The following is a 23,342-nucleotide window of genomic DNA, read 5'->3' as shown; positions in this document are numbered from 1 at the left end:
AATCTTGTAGTTTGTGAAGGACTTTCAGCAGGTTTTCTTTTTCCTTTCAGAGGTTGTTCACCTCGTCTTGAACGCTGTCATCAAGCATGGTCTCTTCGAGTTCCTTCTGCTGTTCTTCCATGTTTTGGCTTAAGACAGACTGTCTTTCTTCAGGTTGCTGAGTCCTTACACACTCCTTTTCCAAAATAGGAAAGCTTCCAGCTTCCTTTTGGTATCTCAGCAGCCAGTCAAGATCAATTTCCTTTAGCTAGTTTCTCCCGAGGAGGTTGGGTCCTCTGCATCTCAATACTAACACTGATAGCTTTACCGATTGGTTTCCATAATGGACAGTTACTCTACTTATGCCTTTGACTTGGATGTCTTCACCTGTGTATGTTTTTAACTGGGCAGTTGTTTCTTCTAAATTTAATTGTTGTTCCCAATTATTCAGGTATCTGAAGGTATGTTCCCCCATTGCTGTAGTGGAAGCTCCTGTGTCCACTTCCATTCTAACAGGCCTGCCATTTGCTTTCACTGTTACATATATTGGTTCTGTCTTTCCTACTTTCAGAATAAACAACAAGTAAATATCTGAATTTGTTGTTTCAGGCTCTTCTACATTGTAGATCTCATTGGGTTTTGTATTTTGTTTAAAAGCCTGCTTGAATCTCTCCTTGCAATGTCTCATTATATGTTCATTTCTGTGACAATAATAACAGTTGATTTTTTTAAACTGCCAGTCATTAAAAGACTGTTTGTTTCCACCTCTATTGAAATTATTATTTGTATTTGTTGCTAACTCATTTTTCTGTTTTTTCGGCTAACGGGGGCTGTTTTCTGCTTCTCAGCAGAGTCTTGCATTTTCACGCCCTTTTTGGCTGGGGTCTCCCACCCGATGTAGAGGTTGGCACCGTTTTGTGCACCTTGTATAACTTTTGAATCTCTTACAGTGCTTTCCATGGCCAGTGCAATCTCTAGCACCTTCTTGAAATCCAAATTCGCTTTGGACAATAATCTCTTCTGAATCATGTCCTCATTCACACCACACCACTTAATGATCTTTGAGCATGTCACTTAGAGGTGTACCAAACTCACAATGTTCTGTTAACTGCTTCAAACTTGCCAAATCGCTTGCAACTGTCTCCCCCAGTGCTCTATTTCTCGAGTTAAACTTGAACTGTTGCTTCATTACCAAGGTGTTTTGGATGGTAATAGCCCTTCACGAGGTCCACCAATTTATCAAGGCATTTGCACCTGGGGCACTGGGTGTCATCAAACTTTGAATCAAGCCATAGCTTTATTCCCACATGTACTTAAGAGGATCACTCGCCTCTTCCCCCATAATCCCGTTCGCTTGGAAAAAGAAAGTGAAACACTCAAAGTAATGAGACTATTTGTCCATTGCTGGATCGAAAGGATCAATCCTTCTGAATTGCAGCATTCTGAGAGGGGATAACTTCGTTGATTTGAATGGAACTTCTGTTTAAAATTACTGTGTGAGGTAGAGTGCCAATTTCGTTTCACTTGATTTCTTATGTTAAACGTGTTTTATCCTCATCACCAGTTTGTTGTGAGTGGTAGCTGAGTTGGGACCATTGATAGAGTTGATCAGTGAACACTTTTAGTTTATTTACAAAGGTACTCAGCAGCAACTACACGTATGCTTTCACTTCAAACTCTATCTCTACACTACTAACTACTGAAGTATCCCCCGCTACTCTCCGATTGGGTACTAAAGATCATGTGATCTTCCTTAACAAGTATTATTCTTAAAGATATATTGCACACTAAATAAAATCATAATCACCACAACATCAATCTGAATATAGAATCCTTGACCAATCATGTTCCATAGACACCTTGTCCCAATCTCGCGGATTATATTTTTATCTATGTCTATGCTGAGTCCTGTAATCTTCTAACTTTTCTTAATCAGATACTTAAATTAGCTCTATTCTAAAGCTGTCAATTGACATACCATGTACTACTTTTTGCTGAGAATCTCTTCACTTGTTCAGAGCTCCATGGGAAAAGAGCTTGCTTTTAATCTCCAGTCTTTCTAAGGTATAATAAGCGCAAACACAGATGTCCCAACTCCAGCATCACTGTAAAATAATTTGTTTGCAATCTTCTTGATTTGTTCCTCTCCACGTTTTTAAATACTAAAACCAAAATCATGGATGTTGAACTGAATGCCATTGGCAGAAGCTGTTTAAGTTACCCTAAGTAAGAAATGCTTGCTTCCAACAAAAAATTTTCCTCATCTCCGTCTGAAAAGGGAAACCTTTTATTCTTAACCTGTGTCCCCTAGTTCTAGCCTCTCCCACAAGTAGAAACATCCTCCAGGTATCTACCCTGTCAACCCCATTCAGGCTCTTATATGTTTCAAAAGATCACGTCTCATTCTTCTAAACCCCAATGGGTATGGGCCCAGCCTGTTCAAGCTTTCTTCATAAGATAAGCTTGTCATCCCAGGAATGAGTCCAGTGAACCTTCTTCCAGCAAAGTAATCTAGCAAGCGCATTTCAACCAAGTTCATTGCCATGTTGGTGGCAAGCCAAAGTTATAACCCCACTTTCTCACCTTGATGGGAAGATTAACATTCCTGCACTGTATTGTAGGTAGGTTGAAGGAATCTAGACAATTTGTAACCTGTGCCTGTGCTATATAATAATCAGAATTATGTATTAGGAATAAAAAATTAAAGGGCTGATTCGAAGGCTTAACTGAAAGCTGGCAGGAGCAAATGGTTTTGAAAATTCCTCCCCAAAGGTTGCAGATGCTGAGAAATTTTCAAAGTTGAAATCGCCAAGTATTTATTGGTAAGGATAGTGAGTGATATGGCTCAAAGGCAAGCAAATGCAATTGAGGTACAGGTCAGCCATGATCTAACTGAATAGCAGAACAAGCTTTAGGGGCTGAATGGCCTCCTCCTGATTCTACATTCAATCCTGTGCACAAGTCCTCATTGGTGACCGGCAGATCTTAACCACCAGGCCTCATCTGAACAGCTGCTGGTCAGTTGCTCAACGGTTTCCACAAGAAAATAGGGGCCAGTGTGGGGAGGAGGAGCAAAGATTGGGTGGCCAGGACACTGACCACTGGTACATAGAGAAGGCTGCTTGCCGAAGGTAGGTCCAAGAAAAGGTATTGTGAAGGTCTCACAGCTGGTGACAGGGAGGGTGAGCCTGGAGAAGCAGAGGCCCAGCTTTCTTCCGGTGCTGTTCCTTCTCCTTCTGGCCCCAGTAAGTGAAGAATTAACTTACTTTAATGGGCCTTCCTGCAAACTTTACCTTTAACCCTTAGAAGTGGGTTAAAGTACCAGCAGCGCCCCATATTTGTCAAGGGATCCTGATTTGCACTCAGTAATGAGGCTCCATGAATGTTTAACAGGAAGCTCTTGTTCACCAAAGCTGGAGGTGTTAAAATGGGGAATTGTCGAGTATGACACGAGAAGTGAAACTGCTCCGTTGCCACCAATGGCAGAGAGTTAAAATTCCACCTTAAATGTTTGTACTTGTGTGGACTAATGTTCTGTGGGAAGCCATGTAACTCAGCTAGAGGCAGAAATGCGTCACAGTTATATCTCCCTACCTGCAGAATAGCACACAGCTGCACATTGGGATCTTCCACATTACAGCAACAAGTGATTGAAAATCTTTGGCAGGGTATCAGGTTCCTGAGTGTGAAGTGGAAAAGAGGCTCGAATTCCCCTATAAACATCAGCAGCTGTAACTATTCACTCCTTTGCTAATGTTTTGCAAGAACCCTATTCATAGTTTCAACTCTGTGTCATCACGTTCTTAAGCTGAAAATAAATGAGGATCATTGTACTTCTGACTGACCTTGAGACTACTTCACTTAGTATGTTTTCATCAAAACAAATCCTGAGGTGGGTTAACCACTTAATTAGAAGGCAGATTGGTCGCAAAAAATATTTTACAAGTATGATGCCCTTAAATAATGACTTCCTAAGCAAACTCAATGAGCGTCAACTTTCTCAGAAGTCCAGGAGTTTATTTTTCTACCGGTTCAATATTTTTCATGAAATCTTTTTATTTTGCATGGCTACTTTTCATTCAAAGATCCATGGTTTGAATGCGTATACTAACCCTTTGTTATATTATTGATCAGATCTCCCAGAAACTTGCTCACAAGTACTATTGAAAGAGAAGGAATTTGTGAAGAGATTCATAAGAGACCTCCTCACAGACAGTAAAGCACGTATTTTGGATTGGATTCTAGAAAATAAAATGAATTCTATTTTCCTTACTGTTAAATAAATTGCTTCCCTCATTCACTTACATTAATAGATGCATTTCGGATTGTAATAACGGTGAGCAGTTCTGTATGTTTACTGGACTGCTTTGTGAACTCATAGCTGTAGGGCTACTTGCCGATACTGGCACACTTCTGCAGATCTCTGAAATACTTACACGCTCCAAGCAACTTTCCAGCTAGACCGGTTGATGATATTGTGAGCCAAAATATCACCAATAAATGTACGTCCCAGGTAATTCAGTTGTGTGGTACAGGAGCATAGAGGAGAGGGCCAACATCTTGATAACATAACACAGTGGAAGAACTCCTGTCCCTTTTTTTGGGAGCCAATGCAAGTCTGCCTCTCACTACATCATTTTCCATAGTACAGTGATGGCAGCCTTTAATTTTTAAAGCTTGACAGTTCCTATGAGCATAATATTGATGAATGTTTTTTATCATACTCTTAAAAAGTACTTCATTGGCTGTAAGGCCTTTTGAGCTATCTGGTGGTTATAAAAAACGCTACATAAATGCAAGTCTTTATTTTTAATTGAAAGGTGCCTTTGATACCTTTTGAAGAGGGGCTGGGGAAAAAGAACCTAATTAGTTTGTGGGACCAAAATGATAACAGGATTGAGCTATTGTGAATAGAAGCTGAAAATCAGTGAATTCGGGGGACTGCATTCTAGTGCATCTACATTTGGTGGCTCTGCTGCAGCCTGTTGAATTCAGTGGTTGCAACAAATTGGATATGTTTGGAACCGATTCCAAACGTCCTGTTTGTGTATACATCAAAATCTCAGTAATTTCATGCAACAAAATGGAACTGTAACTGAAGAATGGGTTGGATGGATATTAAGGAAATGTTGAGTCCCAGTGCATATAACAAAATATTTCTATTCTTTTTTTCATCTGTACTTGTGTTAGCAGATATGATCTCTGTGGTAGTATGGAGTGAACTGTGGCAGAATCCTCAGTCCATTGTTCACACTGATGCTGGGCTAAAATCTGAAATATATTCCAAATGTAAAAAGAATGAAGGAAACTTACAGTTTGTGCATCTTCCTGATACTATTCTCTTGTTCCTAGCCTGGTAAGTTTCCTTGATTGGATTAAGTCGCCTAGCAATAAAGACTTTGCCCTTATTTTTGTCATGTTGTATTTGAATGTCACCTCTGTTTAACAGTTGATGGGAGGGCAAATGGGATGTCCACCATGTTTTCTTGTCTCTCAGTTCTCTGTGTGCAGGTTAAAATGACTGTCCACTCATATGTAGAGGAGCGTACAGATTCAAAAAGATTTACAATAGTGCTTTTACATCTAACACAGCCTGGACTAATTGCTTGTTAAAACCATGTCCAAAATTCATGTAGCTTCACCTGAAAAATCCTCTAGCTTCTCTGAATCCCACATTCATTTGCCCCAACATTTGTGGCTGTGCTTTCAGCCATCAGGCCTTACACTTTGGATTTCCCTCCACTTGTATCTCTCTCTCTCTTTCTCTCCTTAAAATCTACCTCCTTGACCAAGCTTTTAGTGACTACTAATATCTCCTTCTTTGGTTCAGTGTCCGTTTGTTTCCATTTACACTTCTGAGAAGCACATTGGGTTGTTTTTCTATATTAAAGACTTTAACAGCCTGAACAAATTGCTTTTATATAAAGAAAATAGCCAATAATATATGTTCATTGTACATTCTTTTTACTGATTAAATTAAAAAATAATAAATATGATATCAATATTTGCAAATGAATTACTGCTCAAAGTATATTATGATTCATATGCCCCTGGCAAGGGCTGCTGGCCTCAATCTCTTGAACAGTAATTTCCAAATAATTATCAAATCCAAATATTATACTGTTTTCAACTAATAATCTGAATATATCCCATTGCCAGTCCTTTCAGTGATAAGAAGTCCATCTACAATGGCCGAGAAGGACCGGCAGACACTTACTGAAGTGCTCTTCCCCTTTTGCCATCTAAATCCACCCGAAGGTAACTTCCCCAATCCTGAAATCACATTGGGGAGCTGGCTCAGAGAGACAGCCTGGTCTAAGAGCCATATTCCCTTTAAGAATGCCTCAACTTGGAGGCTCAGAATGATTGTTTCAACCTTTCGGACCACTTACAATGGAAGGACATCTACTCAATAGTAATGCTCCCTGGGCCTAAACCCTGTACAATAGCCGCATCAGTAGAAGTTTGAATCTTTCTCAGACTATCCTTCATATGGACCAAGTCACCTCCTTCAGTAAGGGAAGAATTTCCCCCCCATTGGGAGGGAGGTGCAGGAGCACGTGCAGTTGCGTCTCTGATCCACGCCCCCAATTGGTGGCACGCTGCCATTTTACATGGGCGGGCCAATTAAGGCCCGCCCATCGTGACATCTGCCAGGAAGCGCTATGCATTCCCTGTGCGGGTAGGGAGGGGATTTCCCTGTCGGGAGTGCGTTTTTTCACATGCATGCATGCACATGAAAGAGTGCAGTCATCTCCCTGAGGCTAAGTGCTGCCTCAGGGAGATTGGCACCAAATTCAAAAATGGTCAATGCACATAATTAAAATTTCCCTGACATGCTCCCTCATGTGACACTGTCTCATAAGTTGGGACATGTCCATCACTTTCATTCAAACTTCTATTAAATTTTAAAAAACCTACATGAAACCTCATCCCGCCCATGGATGAGGTTTCATGCTTTTTCTGAAGCCCTCCAGGGCTCCCAGCCTGCCTGCCAATCTTAAGGTTGGATGGACAGGTCCATTAACTATTTCAATTACTTTTAAAATGGCCTCAATTGGCCATTGACAGGTCGGCAGGCACCTACCTGATAATTGAAATGACATGGGGTGACATCGGGAGTTCTGCCCCACGTCATTTTACGTGCCCTGCCCCTCGCTCGCTGACTTCAATATCCTGGCCCAAGAAATCACTGTTAGTGCACCTTCAAACCAATAAATACCTTTTTTTTTTGTTTACAGTCCCAGTAGAAAGTGTCGCACCAGAATTAGGAATTAAAGCAAGTAGACTACAGATGTGTTTATTCATCATAACCTCAGCTGCACTCTTACATTAAAATGCCGAAAGATATCTAGTCATCATCTTCGGGTGTTCCTTATGCTTTGATGCTTTAGTGAAAGCTGGGATCTAATTGTAGACAGTGACTACCGAAAAAGGTAGCTGCAGCCGTTGACTATGCAGAAAGCCAAGAGGAGCTATTTACATGTATATTTTAGGAGCTGCTTCGTTCTAATAAGCTATGTGTTAAGAGAATGTAGCATGACCTTGGTGAATTATCTTGCTCCACAACTTGGTGATAAAAGTACTTTTGCTTCTTTAGAAGATGAGTGTGTGCAATTGCGTGTGATTTTGATTTGGACACGTTTCAGTCTGTATGATTACGTAATTCTGTAGTACTTTTAATTAGGACCTAGCACCAAAAGTAATTGGATTACGAGATAATCATGGGCAAGGAAGGCACTCAGCCCATCTTAATTCATTAATTCACTGAGAGAGAATGTGCTAACATCACCCCCATTGTACCGATTAATTGTTTCTCAAATTGTTGCTTCCACTACTCTATCTGTAAGCCTGCTCCGCAGGTTGATCGTTGTTTCTGTGAAGAATCATTTTCTGATATCAGTCCGAAAATGAAGTTTTCTCAATACAGTTCCTCACCAACAGGAAAAGCCTAAGTTACCCAGCCTTGCCTAATAGCTGGACTGATGACACTGGGGATCAACCAAGAAGCTCTTTTCTGTCTCACCTTTGGTGCTTAAATGGTTCCACTGTTTCTTGACCATTGAAACTGAATATCATACTTTATTGCAGTCTTACTAGAGTAGTCATTCCTCCTCTGACTTGCATTCTGCTTTGTCCATAGCCTTGATCAACGCTAGGTGGTCTTAAAGGGAAGGGACATATTCTTTAACTTGTTAGCATCATCAAGCATAAACAGATGTGGACCTGACACCCACTTCAATAAAGTGGTTCTTGTATTATAAAATAACAACTTTAAAATCATAAACTATCCTGAGATATTTCACAGGAGCATTATAAAACAAAGTTAGACACATTGCTATAAGAGACGATATTAACATGGTTGACCAAAAATTTGTTCAACAAGGAAGGTTTTGAGGAGTTTGTTAAAGAAAGAGTTAGAGAGGTACAGAGGTTTAGGGAGGGAATTCAAGAGCTTAGGGCCAAGGCAGCTGAAGGCACAGCCAATAATGGTGGACCAATTAAAATCAGGGATGCTCAAGAATTAGAGGATTGCAGATATATCAGGGCGGTAGAGCTGAAGGAGATTACAGAAGTAAAGTGGGATTTAATCCAGCCTGTACATGCAGGAACCATGGTGAAACGGCCCACTTAATTGCGGCATTGGCCTCCCAGTGGTGGAAAAACCTCCCCCGGATTAGGTCAGAGTGCAAAGAGCTGAAGCAGAATTTCTGGCTCCCGGCAGCAAGATGTCAATTTGGCTCATTAATGAGCTAGTTGACACCCATAATTCCTGAGCCCAATGCAATTCAGTGGTGGCTCAGGGATTAAATGGGAGCCGCATGGTTTCCCCGTACCACCTGAAGGCCACCCAGTAACCCTTGCCTCTGACTCTGCTGCCTACCTCACTCCCCATCCTGTAATCCCCTTCCCACCCTCACTCACCTTTGGCCAGGGTTCCTCGGCAATCCTGGGCCTCTGGTGGGTGCATTACTGGCAGCTGCCACCATTCCTGATGGCTGTGACAGCAATGAAGAGCTACTGACCAACTGTCAGCAGGTAGGACTTCCAGCCCTGGGCTCCTGAATCCTGAGAAAGGCCCATTGGTGGTCACTTAAGTGCCTGAAGGTCCTCCTTCTCAGAATTGACAGAGGTTCCCTGGTGGGAAGATTCCTTTCAGGCTGATCAAATCCCATCCAGAGGGAGGGGCAAGGCCATACAGGGATTTAAAACAAGGATGAAAATTTTAAAACAGAGACATCGCTTGACCTGGACATGTACATCAGTCACCACAGAGATTTTTGCAGGAGTAAGCACTCGTGCAGCAGAGGTTTGGATGACTTTGAGCTTATAGAGGGTAAAATGAGATGGGTTTGTCAGGATAATGTCCAAATACCCAGGTCTATAGGTGTCAAAGACACGATTGGGGGTTTCGGTGGCAGATAGGCTGAGACGGGTAAAATCGAGCAACGATACGCAGGTGGAAATAGGTGGCCTTATGCAGCGAATCTGTGCTCGGGAGCTCATTTCAGGGTCAGATATGACACCAAAGCTGTGAACAGTCTGGTTTTGTTTTAGACAGTTGCCAGGGAGTGCAATGGAGCTGGTAGCTAGGGAACAGAGTTTGTGAGAGACAAGAGAGTGCTGATTTGCCAACCAATGGCACCAATGGTATAAATTGTTGTTCCCTTTACATTTGGTATTCTTGTGAATTGTCCTGATGAGTGCAAGAAAAGCTTTGACAAAAAATGTATCTTTTTTTCAGCAAATCTCAAGTTCTGTACTAGCAGCTATTTGGTATCAAATAACTTGGGGAGGGGAGTTAGGTTATCAGCAGTTTAGTGGGAATAACGTCAAGGGAGCAGGGGGTGGATCTAATAGACAAGATGAGCTTGGAGATGGGTGGGAAGGTAGGAGAGAAGCTACAGCAAGATGCGTGTTCAGGCCAAGAGCAGGGGGGAAATCATTAAAAGAAATTTGGCCCTGTGGGCCAGGGAAAGGGAGAAAAGTGGCAGAGCAGCTGATCGGATGGTCTCAATCTTGTGACAAAGAAGTCCATTAGTTTTTTGCACTTATTGGTGGAAGAGATAGTGGAGAAGTATTTAAGAGGATGGCTTACAGTAGAAAAAAAGAATCCAGAAGTTTCTTTGTATTCCAGGACGATCGATCCTATTATAAGGAGCATTTTTAGCAGGTGAGAGTACTAAAAATACAAGTGCAGAAAATATGTAAAATCTAACTGTCCTTCATAGTGAAGGGTTGCGAGAGAGGGACTTTGACAGGAGAGTTAATGTACAAGAATTTATTTTGGAAGGCGTTTAGTTTCTGTTCAGCAGCCATGTGAGGAGCTGTATGTATCTGTGCCTTGAAATTATGCATTGGAAAGATGCACAGTTCCATTTCTTGCTAATCAGATTGAACAAGATAGAAGTCAAGGTTCTTGTACACACTGTCCATGGGAAATGTTGGGAATTAGCTGACAGAGAATGGCTGGCGCAGACATGATGAGAAAGTGTCTGCATCAAGGAATAGGGCTGGTTATGAATGGGAAGGTCATGGTTACTAAATGACTGCATGTTGATGTCCTCAGCAGATAATTGAATGGCTGACAGCTGAAGAAGGACCACTTGCAAGGTTAATGTTGAGCAGTCTGAGAGGAGAGTATGAAACTTAGTGTGGCCACCTTACTTCTATTGACTCAAAGCCAGTTTACCGCTGTGGTGCAATATCGTTTGGTTGCAGGAATTCCCTCCTCCATGTATAGAAAGCTAGTTTGTGGTGTTTTCATGTTGAAGTGCCTGCTAACTAAGGATTTTTATTGACTAATGCTTCTTTAATCATGACTCAGCAGAAAAAGTAAAATATTGATCACTGAATATTATAGCCCATTTAGCAACATTTGCAGGGGTATTCGCTCATGCTTGTGTTTCATGATCGATTTCACCCCTATTATTCAGCCCTGTAAAGGTTCCCATTTCAAGGTGTTGTGCCTTTTGTCATAGCTTTACATGGAGTAAGAGCGATCATCAATGATTTTAGACCCAGTCATTACAGGCAGGTGACATTTGTTTCATCTCAAGGACAATTTGATGAGTAGACACAATGTTGCCCTGGAGACAAACGTGTTAAACAGGTGCAGTGGACTGCAATAGCCAAGCTGAAAGTATCCCATGGCAGGGAAACAATACGGTACAAAAGCAGCGGTGAGAGTTTGTAATTGCTGATATAGATAGAAGTAGCAGCCTGGGTAAGTGAAAGGCCCCTGATGATGAACGACAAACGGACATTTTTGACAGACGGTGTAGTTTGTGAAAAGCCCCTGCTGGTATCAAGTTCTTGCCTCCCTCAGCAGTTGTAACTCCTGGTGTCTTGTTGCTTGTTGAGCCTGGACATGCTGTGGACGTAGGCTAGGCTCTTTCCAATGAACAGGATACTGCAGCTGGCAGTTTAAAAGCTAAGGGGGCTTTATGTGGAGCCTAGTGGAAGGGAACGCTTTTCAGAGAAATATGAACAATACAGATACTGAAACAGAGTGCGAGAGCTCTTCCTCAGAATACAGTGATGAAGAAACAGATTGGGAGATATCCGAGTTAGTGACTTTATTTTCCTTAAATTGCATCTGTTTAGCTGAACTGTACCCAGTTGATTTCTTTTTAATAAAACACCTCTGATTTTTAAACTTAATCTAGATATTTTTCAATGTAAGTACAGTTGTTGACAAAAGGAAATGAGATACTTTTGAATTAAAACATACCCAGAACTCAATTTAGAAACCCCAAGCCAAGTCAGGTTAAATATTTTTGAGAAGCTTCTAAAACTGATTTAAGTTCATGAGATATCAATAAAATATTTAGCTTTCAGTGGACCCCACTTGATTGTAAAGCCATCTAACATCAACAAGACTGAACGTTAAAACACTCGTGTTGGATCCATAACAGCATAAAAGTTTAGAATTTTTAACGTATTTAAATTGTTGAAGTTTTAATGATTTCCTGGATTATTCCTGCATCATGCTAACAAGGGATCTGTGTTTCTTATTATGTATTATAAATATCCTGCTTATCATTGTATCTAAGGAAAATAACTGACAGCAAATTGTGGTTTCACCCTGACCATGGGAAATATATTATCTATAAATTGTTGCTCAATGTCTTAATGGCAACAAACATGGTCTCCTTTTTCAAAATTGCAAACTTTCATTAATGTAAAATGGTACCTCTGCTGAGGAGAAATAGGTGAGAATTACTCACCACCACACCCCCCTGTCCCCGACCCTTGCCCTCACCCCATAACAAAAAGCACGGAAGGCATGGGGAGAACTGTATTCTCAAAGGGACACTATCATTATCAAAAAGAGCTGCTTGTCATTTTCCCTGCAATTGGTGTTACTTTGCTTAACGATCATGATCCATTTCCAACTGACCTCCATCGTTCTGAAGTGTTTGTGCAACCATTTCAAGAAAAGATTTGTCAACAAGTTGTTCACGCTACTGATAAAAGCCTTGGAGGATTGAATGTCTTGTACAGCCCCCACACAACACAAGAGTTATGTAGCTAAACGGATGATGATGATTCTTCAAGCATTTCTGAAGCTTTTGAACTGATGGGCTAAGATGTATTCCCTAAACTTGAAACTATGTCCTTTAGCAAAGGAGCTGAACACAAAGGATCTGGGTTTAAGACTGGTTATGAATCTGTTGTCAATGCATATAATTAAACGTTGGAATGCAAGTTGAGAGATATTGGCCCTGATTTTGCTGTAGTGGGGTATCTAATAGTGTCTGTCATGAGTTAAACTTCCCCTTGATCTCTTCAGCTCAAAATATTTTTGACCGTAAAGTTGCTGCAAGTACAAGTGGATAATGTTGCAGCAAGGGAAACAGGGTACCTGGCAGTTGAATGAACAAGACAACCAACGGGGTATCTCATCAACTAATGAGATTTAAAGATTGAGAAATAAACAGGAGTCACGGGATCGGTGCTGGGACCTCAACTATTTACGATCCATATTAATGACATGGATGAAGGGACTGAGTGCATTGCAGCCAAATTAACAAAGATAGGAAAGTAAGTTGTGAGGAGGATAAAAAGCATGAAATTTTCCACTCCTGCCAACAGCGGGAATTGTGAGAGGTGGGGGCATTACATTTGGAGTGAAGTAAAAAGTCTGTTTCTTGCCAGCAGGAAATTAATTTTGTCCTCCTGACTTTGGCGGCAGGTTAAAGGTGGGTCGATGTTTCCCGCTGATCTATTCTGGGAACCACATTTGCATTAATTTGCATCTCGTGAATACTCATTGAAAGGCCAACTCGCCAGAATTACGTTCCCCTCCAAATTAAATGCTCCACCAGTGGATAATTAGAATGGTCTGTTTCACAACTGTATATAGGTGGCATATACCCAGCAGGCTTCAGTTCATCCACAACTTGGGGGTCAGTAGATGCCGCTTTCATCTTCTTTTAAGACCATAGCTGTGAAATATCAGATGCTGATAGCACAAGTTGCACCAAGGCTGGGCACGGGAGGTAAGACCAGTGGGGAGGGTTAAGGCGGAGGCAGGACTGTGGGGAAGGGGATATGGAGCACTAGAGGGGAGAAGTGAGATGGAAGCAGGACTGTTGGGGATGGGGTGGGAGGAAACATGAGGGTGAGATGGAGAGCGGACTAGAGAGTAGTCAAGAAACAGAGTGGGGAAGTGAAAGACCGTCCTGGAGCAAGAATTATCAAACTGTCCAAGGAAGAGTCAGAGACTGTCCTAGGGTTTAGGCCACACTGTCGGAGGCATCTTGAAGAGACTGTCCTGGAGTTGTATGGACCGGGCTCGAAGGCTCTGCATGGCACGCATTTATTAATCCTGGTCTTGGGTGGGGGAAGACCTCTCTGGGCAGTGACGGTCATGCACAGTATGGTGTGCAGGGTGTGCTTAGTCATCTATGGAATTTGGTCCTGGGAGTTCAAGTCATGATATTGTAAGGCAGAGGACACAGTAGCATTCAGGGGAGGCATCCGGATCCTGTAAGTCGGCAGCTGAAAAGCCATAGACAAGCGTAGGCACCTGTAGCACTATCTTCTTGCTCATCTCCATGTATGAGCTCTGTCTTCAGTAGACCCTTGGTCATGCCAAATATCTTTGTGGATTTTGCCCCTCCTCGTAAGTATTTGGGACTTCTAGCTCTTGATCCTCAGGGTAATGGTCTCCCTTGAGCTGTGCCAATAGGTGATGGACCCTTCTTCTCCTCACTCTAATCATTGCTATCAATAAGACAGTGTTGCCTGCAGCCTGCATTCTCCATTTCCCCTTATATCTGTGAATGAATGCAATTGAGCAATCAATGGTAGTTCCCTTGAATTGCCTCACTCCATAAACAAGGCAGGAATGCAGTCTCTAGCTCTTGTGGATGAATAATGCAGAGGCATCATCTTGCTACTGAATCCCATATGCCTTTGGACATAGGGACATTGTGACCTGTTACTCTGCAGCATGCACCAAAAGCTGTGAGCTATGTTTGTATTGTCGTCACAGAGAAAGGCTCAGGAGGACCATCGTTTCATTATTGACAAACACTCATGACCTTTGATGGAAGCCTGCCAAGTCTAGAACCTGCATTACCTTGGCATTTGGGAGAAATGTGGTCCAGTCAGTATTGACATAGCAGACAATGAAAACTTCTTTCCTTCATAGATCCTGCTGAGCACTCAGGATATGTGCCAAAGCATCACTTTTATAGCATTACAGTCCTCGACATTGTCCGTCTCACAAAGGCCAATCCTTCCTATCTATTCGAAGTCAAGGGTACACATCAGACAATGAATCCCATATTGATTTGCATACTGTGCATTTACAGAAGGATTCCACAAAGCACTGCTAGGCAGTCGCCCAGGAACAAAGTAAGATCCTCACAGGTAAGTAGATGGCTTCATCAGGGTGAGCACACACCCCTGATATCCCCACACTCCTACTCGTCCAGCAGATATTTCAAATGTCACCGTGTGGAATCAACTCCCATCACTCAGCGTCATGTATGGGGAGTGTGGGTATGAATAAAGGAACAATGTTCAGCCTTAAACATGAAGACAAAAACATGCTGCAGGGAGGCATGAAAGCCTAGCGTGCTCGATGATGACTATTATTATTCCCCGAAACTCACTTTCTTAAAATAAACACCATGCAAAGTACACTTGGGAGAAAATAATCTACTTGCGTGCCTAACAGCATTAGCAGCATGTGATTTACAGAACTAAGCAATCCCACAATCAATGGATCAGATCTAAGCTCTGCAGTCCAGCCGCATCCAGTCGTGAATGGTGATGGACAATTAAACAACTCGCTGTGAGGAGGAGGCTCCAAAAATATCCCCATCTTCAACGATGGGGGAGCCCAACACATCAGTGCAAAAGACAGGGCTGAAGCATTTGCTACAATCTTCAGTCAGGAGTGCTGAGTACATGATTCATCTCAGCCTCCTCCTGAGTTCCCCAGCATCACAGATGCCAGTCTTCAGCCAATTTGATTCATTCCACGTGATATCAAGAAATAGCTAAAGACACTGAATACTGCGAAGGCTATGGGCCCTGACAACATTCCAGCAATAGTACTAAGGACCTGTGCTCCAGAATGAGCTGCGCCCCTATCCAAGCTGTTCCAGTACAGCTACAACACTGGCATCTACCTAGCTAATTGCCCAGGTATGCCCTGAACACACAAAGCTGGACAAATCCAACCTGGCCAATTACCGCCCCATCAGCCTACTCTCAATCATCAGTAAAGTGATGGAAGGAGTCATCAACAGTGCTATCAAGCAGCACTTGCTTAGCAAAAATCTGCTCACTGAAGCCCAGTATGGGTTCCACCAGGGCCACTCAGCTCCTGACCTCATTACAGCCTTGGTTCAAACATGGATAGAAGAGCTGAACTCAAGAGGTAAGGTGAGTGTGACTGCTCTTGACAATAAGGCAGCATTTGACCGAGTGTGGCATCAAGAAGCCCTAGCAAAACTGGAGTCAATGGGAATTGGGGGGAAAGTTCTTCGCTGGTTGGAGTTATACCTAGCAGAAAGGAAGATGGTTATGGTTGTTGGAGGTCAGTCATCTTATCTCCAGGACATCACTGCAGGAGTTCCTCAGGGCAGTGTCCTCAGCCCAACCATCTTCAGCTGCTTCATCAATAACCTTCACTTTATCATAAGGTCAGAAGTTGATCGCTGATGATTGCACAATGTTCAGCATCATTCGTAACTTCTCAGATACTGATGCAGTCCGTGCCCATGTGCAGTAATACCTGGTCAACAATCACACTTGGGCTGATAAGTAGCAAGTAATATTCATGCCACACAAGTTCCAGGCAATGACCATCTCCAACAAGAGAGAATCCAACCATCGCTCCTTGACATTCAATGGCATTACCATTCCTGAACTCCCCACTATCCTGGGGTTACCATTGACCAGAAACTCACCTAGACCAGCCATATAAATACTGTTGCTACAAGAGCATTCAGAGACTGGGAATTCTGTGGTGAGTAAGTCACCTCCTGACTCCCTAAAGCCTGTCCACCATCTACAAGGCACAAGTCGGGAGTGTGATCGAATACTTCCCATTTGCTTAGATGAGTGCAGCTCCAACAACAGTCAAGAAGCTTGACACCATCCAGGACAAAGCAGCCCACTTGACTGGCAACCCGTGCAACACCTCCAACATCCACGTCCTCCACTCTCAATACACAGTGGCAGCAGTGTGTACCATCAACAAGATGCAATGCAGCAACTCACCAAGGTTCCTTCAACAGCACCTTACAAAATCCACGACCTCTACCGCCTAGAAGTACAAGGGCAGCAGATACATTGGAACACCACCACCTGCAAGTTCCCCTCCAAGCCGCACACCATCCTGACTTGAAAATATATCATCATTCCTTCACTGTTGCTAGGTAAAAATCCTGGAACTCGCTCCCTAACAGCACTGTGGGTGTACCTACACCACATGGACTGCAGCGGGTAAAGATGGCAGCTCACCACCACCTTTTCAAGGACATTTAGGAATGGGCAATAAATGCTGGCCCAGCCAGCAACATCCAGATCCTGTGAAAGAATAAATTCCTCCAGTGAAAGCTCGGGCTGAAATCAAACAGGCTGTTGCCATCGAGGTTGTGGATTACAATGTTCAAAGGGGCTTGCAAGCTCTTACAGCAGTCCAGCAGCCTGTGCTCCAGCAGATTACTAACATTGATGAAGTGCCACCCTAGGTTCATGATACTCTTTTTGAGTAAACCTGTTTCCATCTGTTTCAGATGAAGTTACATTGTTTCATAGTTTGCCATTGTGAGATTTGAACTCTTGATCTTAGGGTTACAAACCCAGTACCATAACCACTTGGCTATTTAGGCGGTGCCTCCTTGGAGGACAAACCGCTGTCCTGTCTTCAGATGATAACGTTCATCCTTCCACCACTGCCATTCCACCAGTGCCCTTGCTGTTGCCTGTCAGCCCATCACCCATGTTACGTTGTTGCAATCCAAAGCTAGGGCCTTCTAAAACTAGAGCTGTTTAAGGGCATCTTGCGAGGAGATCTACAGTCTCTCCCCCTGCCACACCACTCACTGCAGGAGCAACCTGAAGCAGCTTTGAAAGCATTAAATACCTGTAAGACTGAAGAAATCAATCAGCAACTAACCTGAACGTAGATGATGATCCTTTACATAGTTCTGTCGAAGGGTCATGGGGACTCGAAACGTCAACTCTTTTCTTCTCCGCCGATGCTGCCAGACCAGCTGAGTTTTTCCAAGTAATTCTGTTTTTGTTTTGGATTTCCAACATCCGCAGTTTTTTTGTTTTTATCTCTGTGTTTAATTGACTGCCACTGCTCTTCAAGAAATGCCTACCTCCTTGAAGAAGTTCTGTTCATCTCTGCGACAAGATTTCCGTATCTCTCTTTTGCCTTGCTCACCTTCATTGCTTTCCATTTCTCTCCTGGTGTTTGACAAGGTGTTTACTAAAACCCGCTTTCACAGCCATATCTCCTTTCTCAGTGACTGTCTCCGACTTACCCCACATGGATTTCAACTGAAATTCCACCCCTCATGTTTCGAACCCACCCAGGATTACAGGTATCCCCGGGACATAAAACGTTTCTCGGACTGCTGTTCCCGTCACATTCTGAGATCCACACTCAGTGCAATGCACCGCCATATGAACACACTCGACCTCTCCCTCCAGCAGCACCGCCGTACCCTTTTTCAAAGCTGCGCGTGCCCCCAGTTTCATTTTATTCTTTGGCTCATCCGACGCCTCAACAAGAAACTTTTTCTCTTTCTCTCAAGTGCTAAGGAACGCAAGCTCCAACAACTCATCGACACCAACATCCATCTAGGACCCTCCACCCCTGCCTGTCCCTCTGTCCCCACCCCATCTTCCAATCCCAGCCCCAGCCGTGTATCCACTATACCCCCTGACCTTCCCCTCTCCGATGCTGAACGTTCAGTGCTCAGCAAAGGACTTAGTTTCATACCCTTACGCCCTCACCTCAATGAATTTCGGGCTCGGCACTATGCTGAACTCTTCTTCTGCCGTCTTCGTCTCCATGCTCACTTCTTTGGGCAGGAGTCCTCTCCCCGTTCAAAGGATCCTTTCACCCACCTCCAGTATTCTCCCTCCACCTGGACCCCTCCATCTGGATTCTTACCTTCTCTTGATCTTTTCATTGAGAACTGTCGGCGCGACATTAGTCATCTCAATTTCTCTGATCCTCTCACCCATTCAAATCTCTCTCTCTCTCTGAACTTACTGCACTCAAAGTTCTGTCGAAGGGTCATGAGGACTCGAAACGTCAACTCTTTTCTTCTCCGCCGATGCTGCCAGACCAGCTGAGATTTTCCAGGTAATTCTGTTTTTGTATCCTTTACATAGTGCTGGTGGAGGGTCCTTTCTGCCACTGAACACATCCTCAGCTGTCTGAGGTTAAAGGAGGGCATTAGCTGGAGCACTGAGATCTGAAAATGCATTGCTGGCGTCAGCTCAGCTTTGAGACTGATTAACATTACGATCTACCTGCTCCTGTACTTCTGGTAGATATTTGCTGTGCGCGTGCACTGAGGCCCACAACAATGTGGCACAAATGTGATTCACTTCACAAGTATGTGCTTGTGCCACGGATGACATTTTGGAACTTTAGGACACTCAAAATAGTCAAAATACGGCACTTCCGAGCCCAATTTCTTGCCCTGTTTGCCTCCCAAGTGATGGATGAATGCGGTAAAGTACGCTGGTGGACATTTTAGAAGATGAATGGTGGACTTGTGCAGGCAGAGCAGTTGAAGGCTTGAGGCCACATGATGAAACCTTCAGAAATACATTCAATCGGAGTTGGCAGTCCTCATGTCTAGTTGCGTTCAATATAACCCATGAAACCCTAAGAAAAACACGTGGAAAACAGGCAGATGAGCAGTTAAAATTGCCCTTGGAACATTTTAACTCTTAAGCCTCATTTGCATAAGCCCCTGTCAGTCTCCACCCAGAACAAGTGAGAAACGACAGATGGCCGGTAGGTAGGAGCAGACTGTTGGCTGGCAGGAGGACCGGGATCTGGTTCCTGGCACTGGGGTAAGTGTTAGGAGGAGGCTTGTGTGGCCCTCAAGATCACACGTGCACTCATCCTCCTCAAGGCCCCACTAGAAACAATGAAAATGGAAGTAAAACCATGGCCAAAGTGCCTCTTTCAGTCCTGGCTCCTTTTCCAGCCAGATTGGCCTAATATGGAATCCAGAACGGTTTTCCCATACAGGCTCTTGCCAAAATGGCAAACTTGGCTCAGTGACATCATCGGAGCCTAATCTGCATATTAAAAAAAGACCTTGCCAGTTTTTGACCAGTCTCCCTCTCACCTGCTCGAAAAAGTAGGCTAAAATTGTGGAACCCCGACAGTAAGTTCCAAGAGCAATTTTAACTGCTCGCCTGCCTGGTTCTCACTGGACAGGCATATGGCCCTGTGTTAGTTTAAGGAGATGAATGGCTCCAGGCCTTTCACTAACAGCTAACTGAACTTAATGATGATGACTATCAATTTTTTCCCCTTACAAACAGAAACCAAAAAATGCCACACGCAAGTTAAAATCCTGCTTAAGATTGAACTAACAGCTCCTGGTTAATGCAATATATCAATATATTATGTCAGTGCAGACTCGATGGGCCAAAGGGCTGCTTCTGCACTGTGTGATTCTGTGATCTTAATGGTAAAGGACGAATGTTATTAATTCAGAGCTATTCAGCAGCTGTGGGTCTCACAGTCTGATGTTTCTCTCCCTCTGGTTACCAATGAACACACTGCCCGATATTCTTTCTGTGTCACAGCTTACCTAACATAGCAGATCCAATATCCACTAGATTTCCTGCTGCTGCAGAAATTTAAAGTTACCCCACATTGTCCTCGGTTCCAACAAGCCTAAATGATGTCTGCAGCATTAATTTACACTCTATTTCTGTTTCTTTTTACAGAGAGGATGTGAGGACAGCCAATGTCATTGCAGCTGAAACAGTGACTTGCCTAGTGATTGACAGAGAGTAAGTAAAACCAATCTTATCACTTCCATGTCTACATATCTGTGTAAGTTAAGGTCCAATAAGTCCTCCTAGGTCATATTACATAGTAATGCCTCAGTGCATTATTACATCTATAAGGTCACATGACACTTACAAACAGGCAGAACAGGGCAATGCAGCAAAAGAGAGCAATCATTACTGGAGTTCTGTAATAAGTGTGCCACCTGCCCTGGTCAGATTACCATTCAGGTGGTGTAGATCTACCCTAGGTGTGGCTGGCAAATGGACATCTTGGAGATTGTAGCGCTGTCAATCTTGATCTTCCTAGAAACTTTGCTAATAATTAATTGTAACAATTGCATTCATTCAAAAATAAAGATTTCATAGATTTGCTGAACAGTTTATTGTTGTAATTGGTTCATTAACAAATATTGACAATTTACTTTGTTTGTAGAATTGAAATTTTAACTCCAACAAAGTCATTATTAAATTACAAAGATATTGAGAATATCCTAAATTATAGCTGTCATATAAACAAAGGCCATGTCAAATTTCAACTTGAGTCACGTAATCTGAGCAGAATGACTTTTGAGATACAATCCAAAAGCAGATAGTTAAATCTCATCCAAGAAATGTATTTAATGGTTTTCTTGTTGTCACAATTTAGTATTTTTGTTCATTTCTTTCTTCAGAGAACTGACTTTATGATTGTGCTATGTTTAGATGTTTTGTTTAGGAGTGAATTCCGACAGGTTTAAAAGCAGAGTGATAGGTAGCAGGCAGTGAGTGCCTATATTGAAGTCAGATGAACAGGCTTGTGGAAACCACAACTGGACAGTGAAGGGCCAATCACCTCACCCCAGGTCTATTAAGCAGGTTGGCCCATATTCATTTTGAGAGTCTTAGAACGTGGCCTCTTGCAACTCGCACTCCAAGTAGGAAATAGATCATAGAATCAATGAACACAGAGGAGACCATTCGGCCCATCATGCCTGTGCCAATGCTTTGAAAGAGCTTTCCAGTTAGTGCCACTTTCCTGCTCTTTTCCCATAGTCCTGCAATTTTTTCCAGGTATTTATCCAGCTCCATTTTGAAAGTGTTAGAAATCCATGTTTTCAAGAACTATGTGTTTTTAAAAATTGGAAGGACAAGGACATTGGAATCAGGACACTTCCTTAGGAACTAACCTAGAGTTAGTTATAACTCTAAAGGGTTATAAGTTCACCTTGGACTGTGAACAGCCTCCCTTTTCTAAGAAATCACATGACTCCAGCTAAATGTCTAGCAAGGCACTTGAGATGAGAGAGATTTGCTTATTTGTACTTTAATTGTTGGAGAAAAATAACTTTTTTTTAAAAGGCAGAGGCCCTGGATTTTCTGGAAACCACTTGACTGAAATGGGTTTTATGTTCAGAACATTTTTTTTTGGACTCAGTTTTGGGAAATAAGCCGAGAAGGAAGGTTTTCCTAACTTGCTGTCTCCCTGCCCTGCCTGAAACATGGTGTAGTTATCAGTATTCAGCCAGGGACTCTCATCTCAGTATAACTCTTCTGCATTTGGAAACCTGAAAAGCTAAGACAAGAGAGAGAGATCCTAAGAACTGATCCAGCTCTATTCTCCTCCACACTGAAGCTCCTTTGGAAAGAATGTCCAGACAGCTACCATGACCAGCAATCAGTCTTCACACATAGCAATACTGGATCGAGAGCGTCAAAATCCTTCCAACTTTATCCCTCTAGAGGCTGACCTCTGCAGAGATTCTATTTGTTTTGTCCTTTGTTGTGTGTGTGTTTATTTATGTGTTGGGATTTTAAAAAGGGGCGGATAGTTACAATTCCAGATTACAGATTGTATGTTTTGCAACTTGTTTTAAAAAATAAGTTTCATTACATAATGAATCAATCATTCTGAGTTTATTGAAAGAAACCTGGTTAAAGTCTCTTTCATTCTGGTTCTGACAATAGTGAAAGTAAACATTTGGCTATTATGGTGCAACCTGTGGAGTAGTGGGGCGAGAGAAACTGCGCACTCCTCCCATCCCAGTTGTAACAAAAGTTACTATTGAATCTGCTTCCACCATGCTTTCAGTGGGTACATTCAAGATTATAACTGGGCACATAAAAAAACTCATCTTCTTCATGATTCTTTGGACAATTGTCTTCAACCTTTGTCCTCTGCTCACCAACCCTTTTGACAATGTAAACAGTTTTGCCAAATCTACTCAATCAAAACCTTTTGTAATTTCGACCACCTCAGTGAAATCTTCCTCTAAATTTCTCTGCTCAATGGAGAACAATCCCAGCAAATCTCATCTCTCCACAGAACTGAAGTCCTTCACCCCTGTTACTGTTCCAGTGAATCTCCACTGCACCTTCTCCAAGGCCTTGATATCCTAAGGAAGTAAATCATGTACGAGTGCATCACTATCACAGAACAAGTCAGCATCACAAGCCACAAATGGTACAAAGCAATAGCTGAGCAGTTAGGTTTCAAAACAAGACTGCAAGGTGTAGCCCTGAGGTGTGGGTTCTGCAACTGGAAGCTCAAAAAAGTGTGGGAGGTCAGTTTGGCAGTTAGAAATAGTCTGAAAGAAATATAATGCAAAAAACAAGTGAGCCATATCACAAGAAGGATGGAGCACGTGGTTCAGTTTATCTCATGTTCTCCAGGAAAGAGATGAGATTAAGCAAATTAACTATTAACTGTTAAGCCAATTAACTAATTTGATTGTTACTCTGTGTTCACTTGTTGTGAAATAGATTAGCTCAACCATTTGCATCTGGCCTCATGTTACCCAGTCTGCTGTTGGAAAGATTGAAGAAACACACTTGCGAAAGGCACAATGTAAAGTTCA

At 42.7% G+C, this 23,342-nt stretch overlaps 1 protein-coding gene across 2 annotated transcripts in view; it reads left to right on the top strand.

Annotated features, from left to right (window-relative positions):
• Positions 1-23,342, top strand: part of prkg1b (protein kinase cGMP-dependent 1b) — an 809,007-nt gene that overhangs the window by 636,048 nt on the left and 149,617 nt on the right. For both annotated transcript variants that reach the window (XM_041209924.1, XM_041209923.1), the window contains exon 8: positions 20,443-20,508. In XM_041209924.1, the coding sequence (XP_041065858.1) occupies positions 20,443-20,508 (66 nt within the window). The remainder of the gene's footprint in view (positions 1-20,442; positions 20,509-23,342) is intronic.

Source organism: Carcharodon carcharias, chromosome 17 (genome assembly GCF_017639515.1).
Source record: "Carcharodon carcharias isolate sCarCar2 chromosome 17, sCarCar2.pri, whole genome shotgun sequence".
In the NCBI taxonomy this organism is placed as follows: Eukaryota; Metazoa; Chordata; class Chondrichthyes; order Lamniformes; family Lamnidae; genus Carcharodon; species Carcharodon carcharias.
This window is presented reverse-complemented; position numbering and strand designations above follow the sequence as displayed.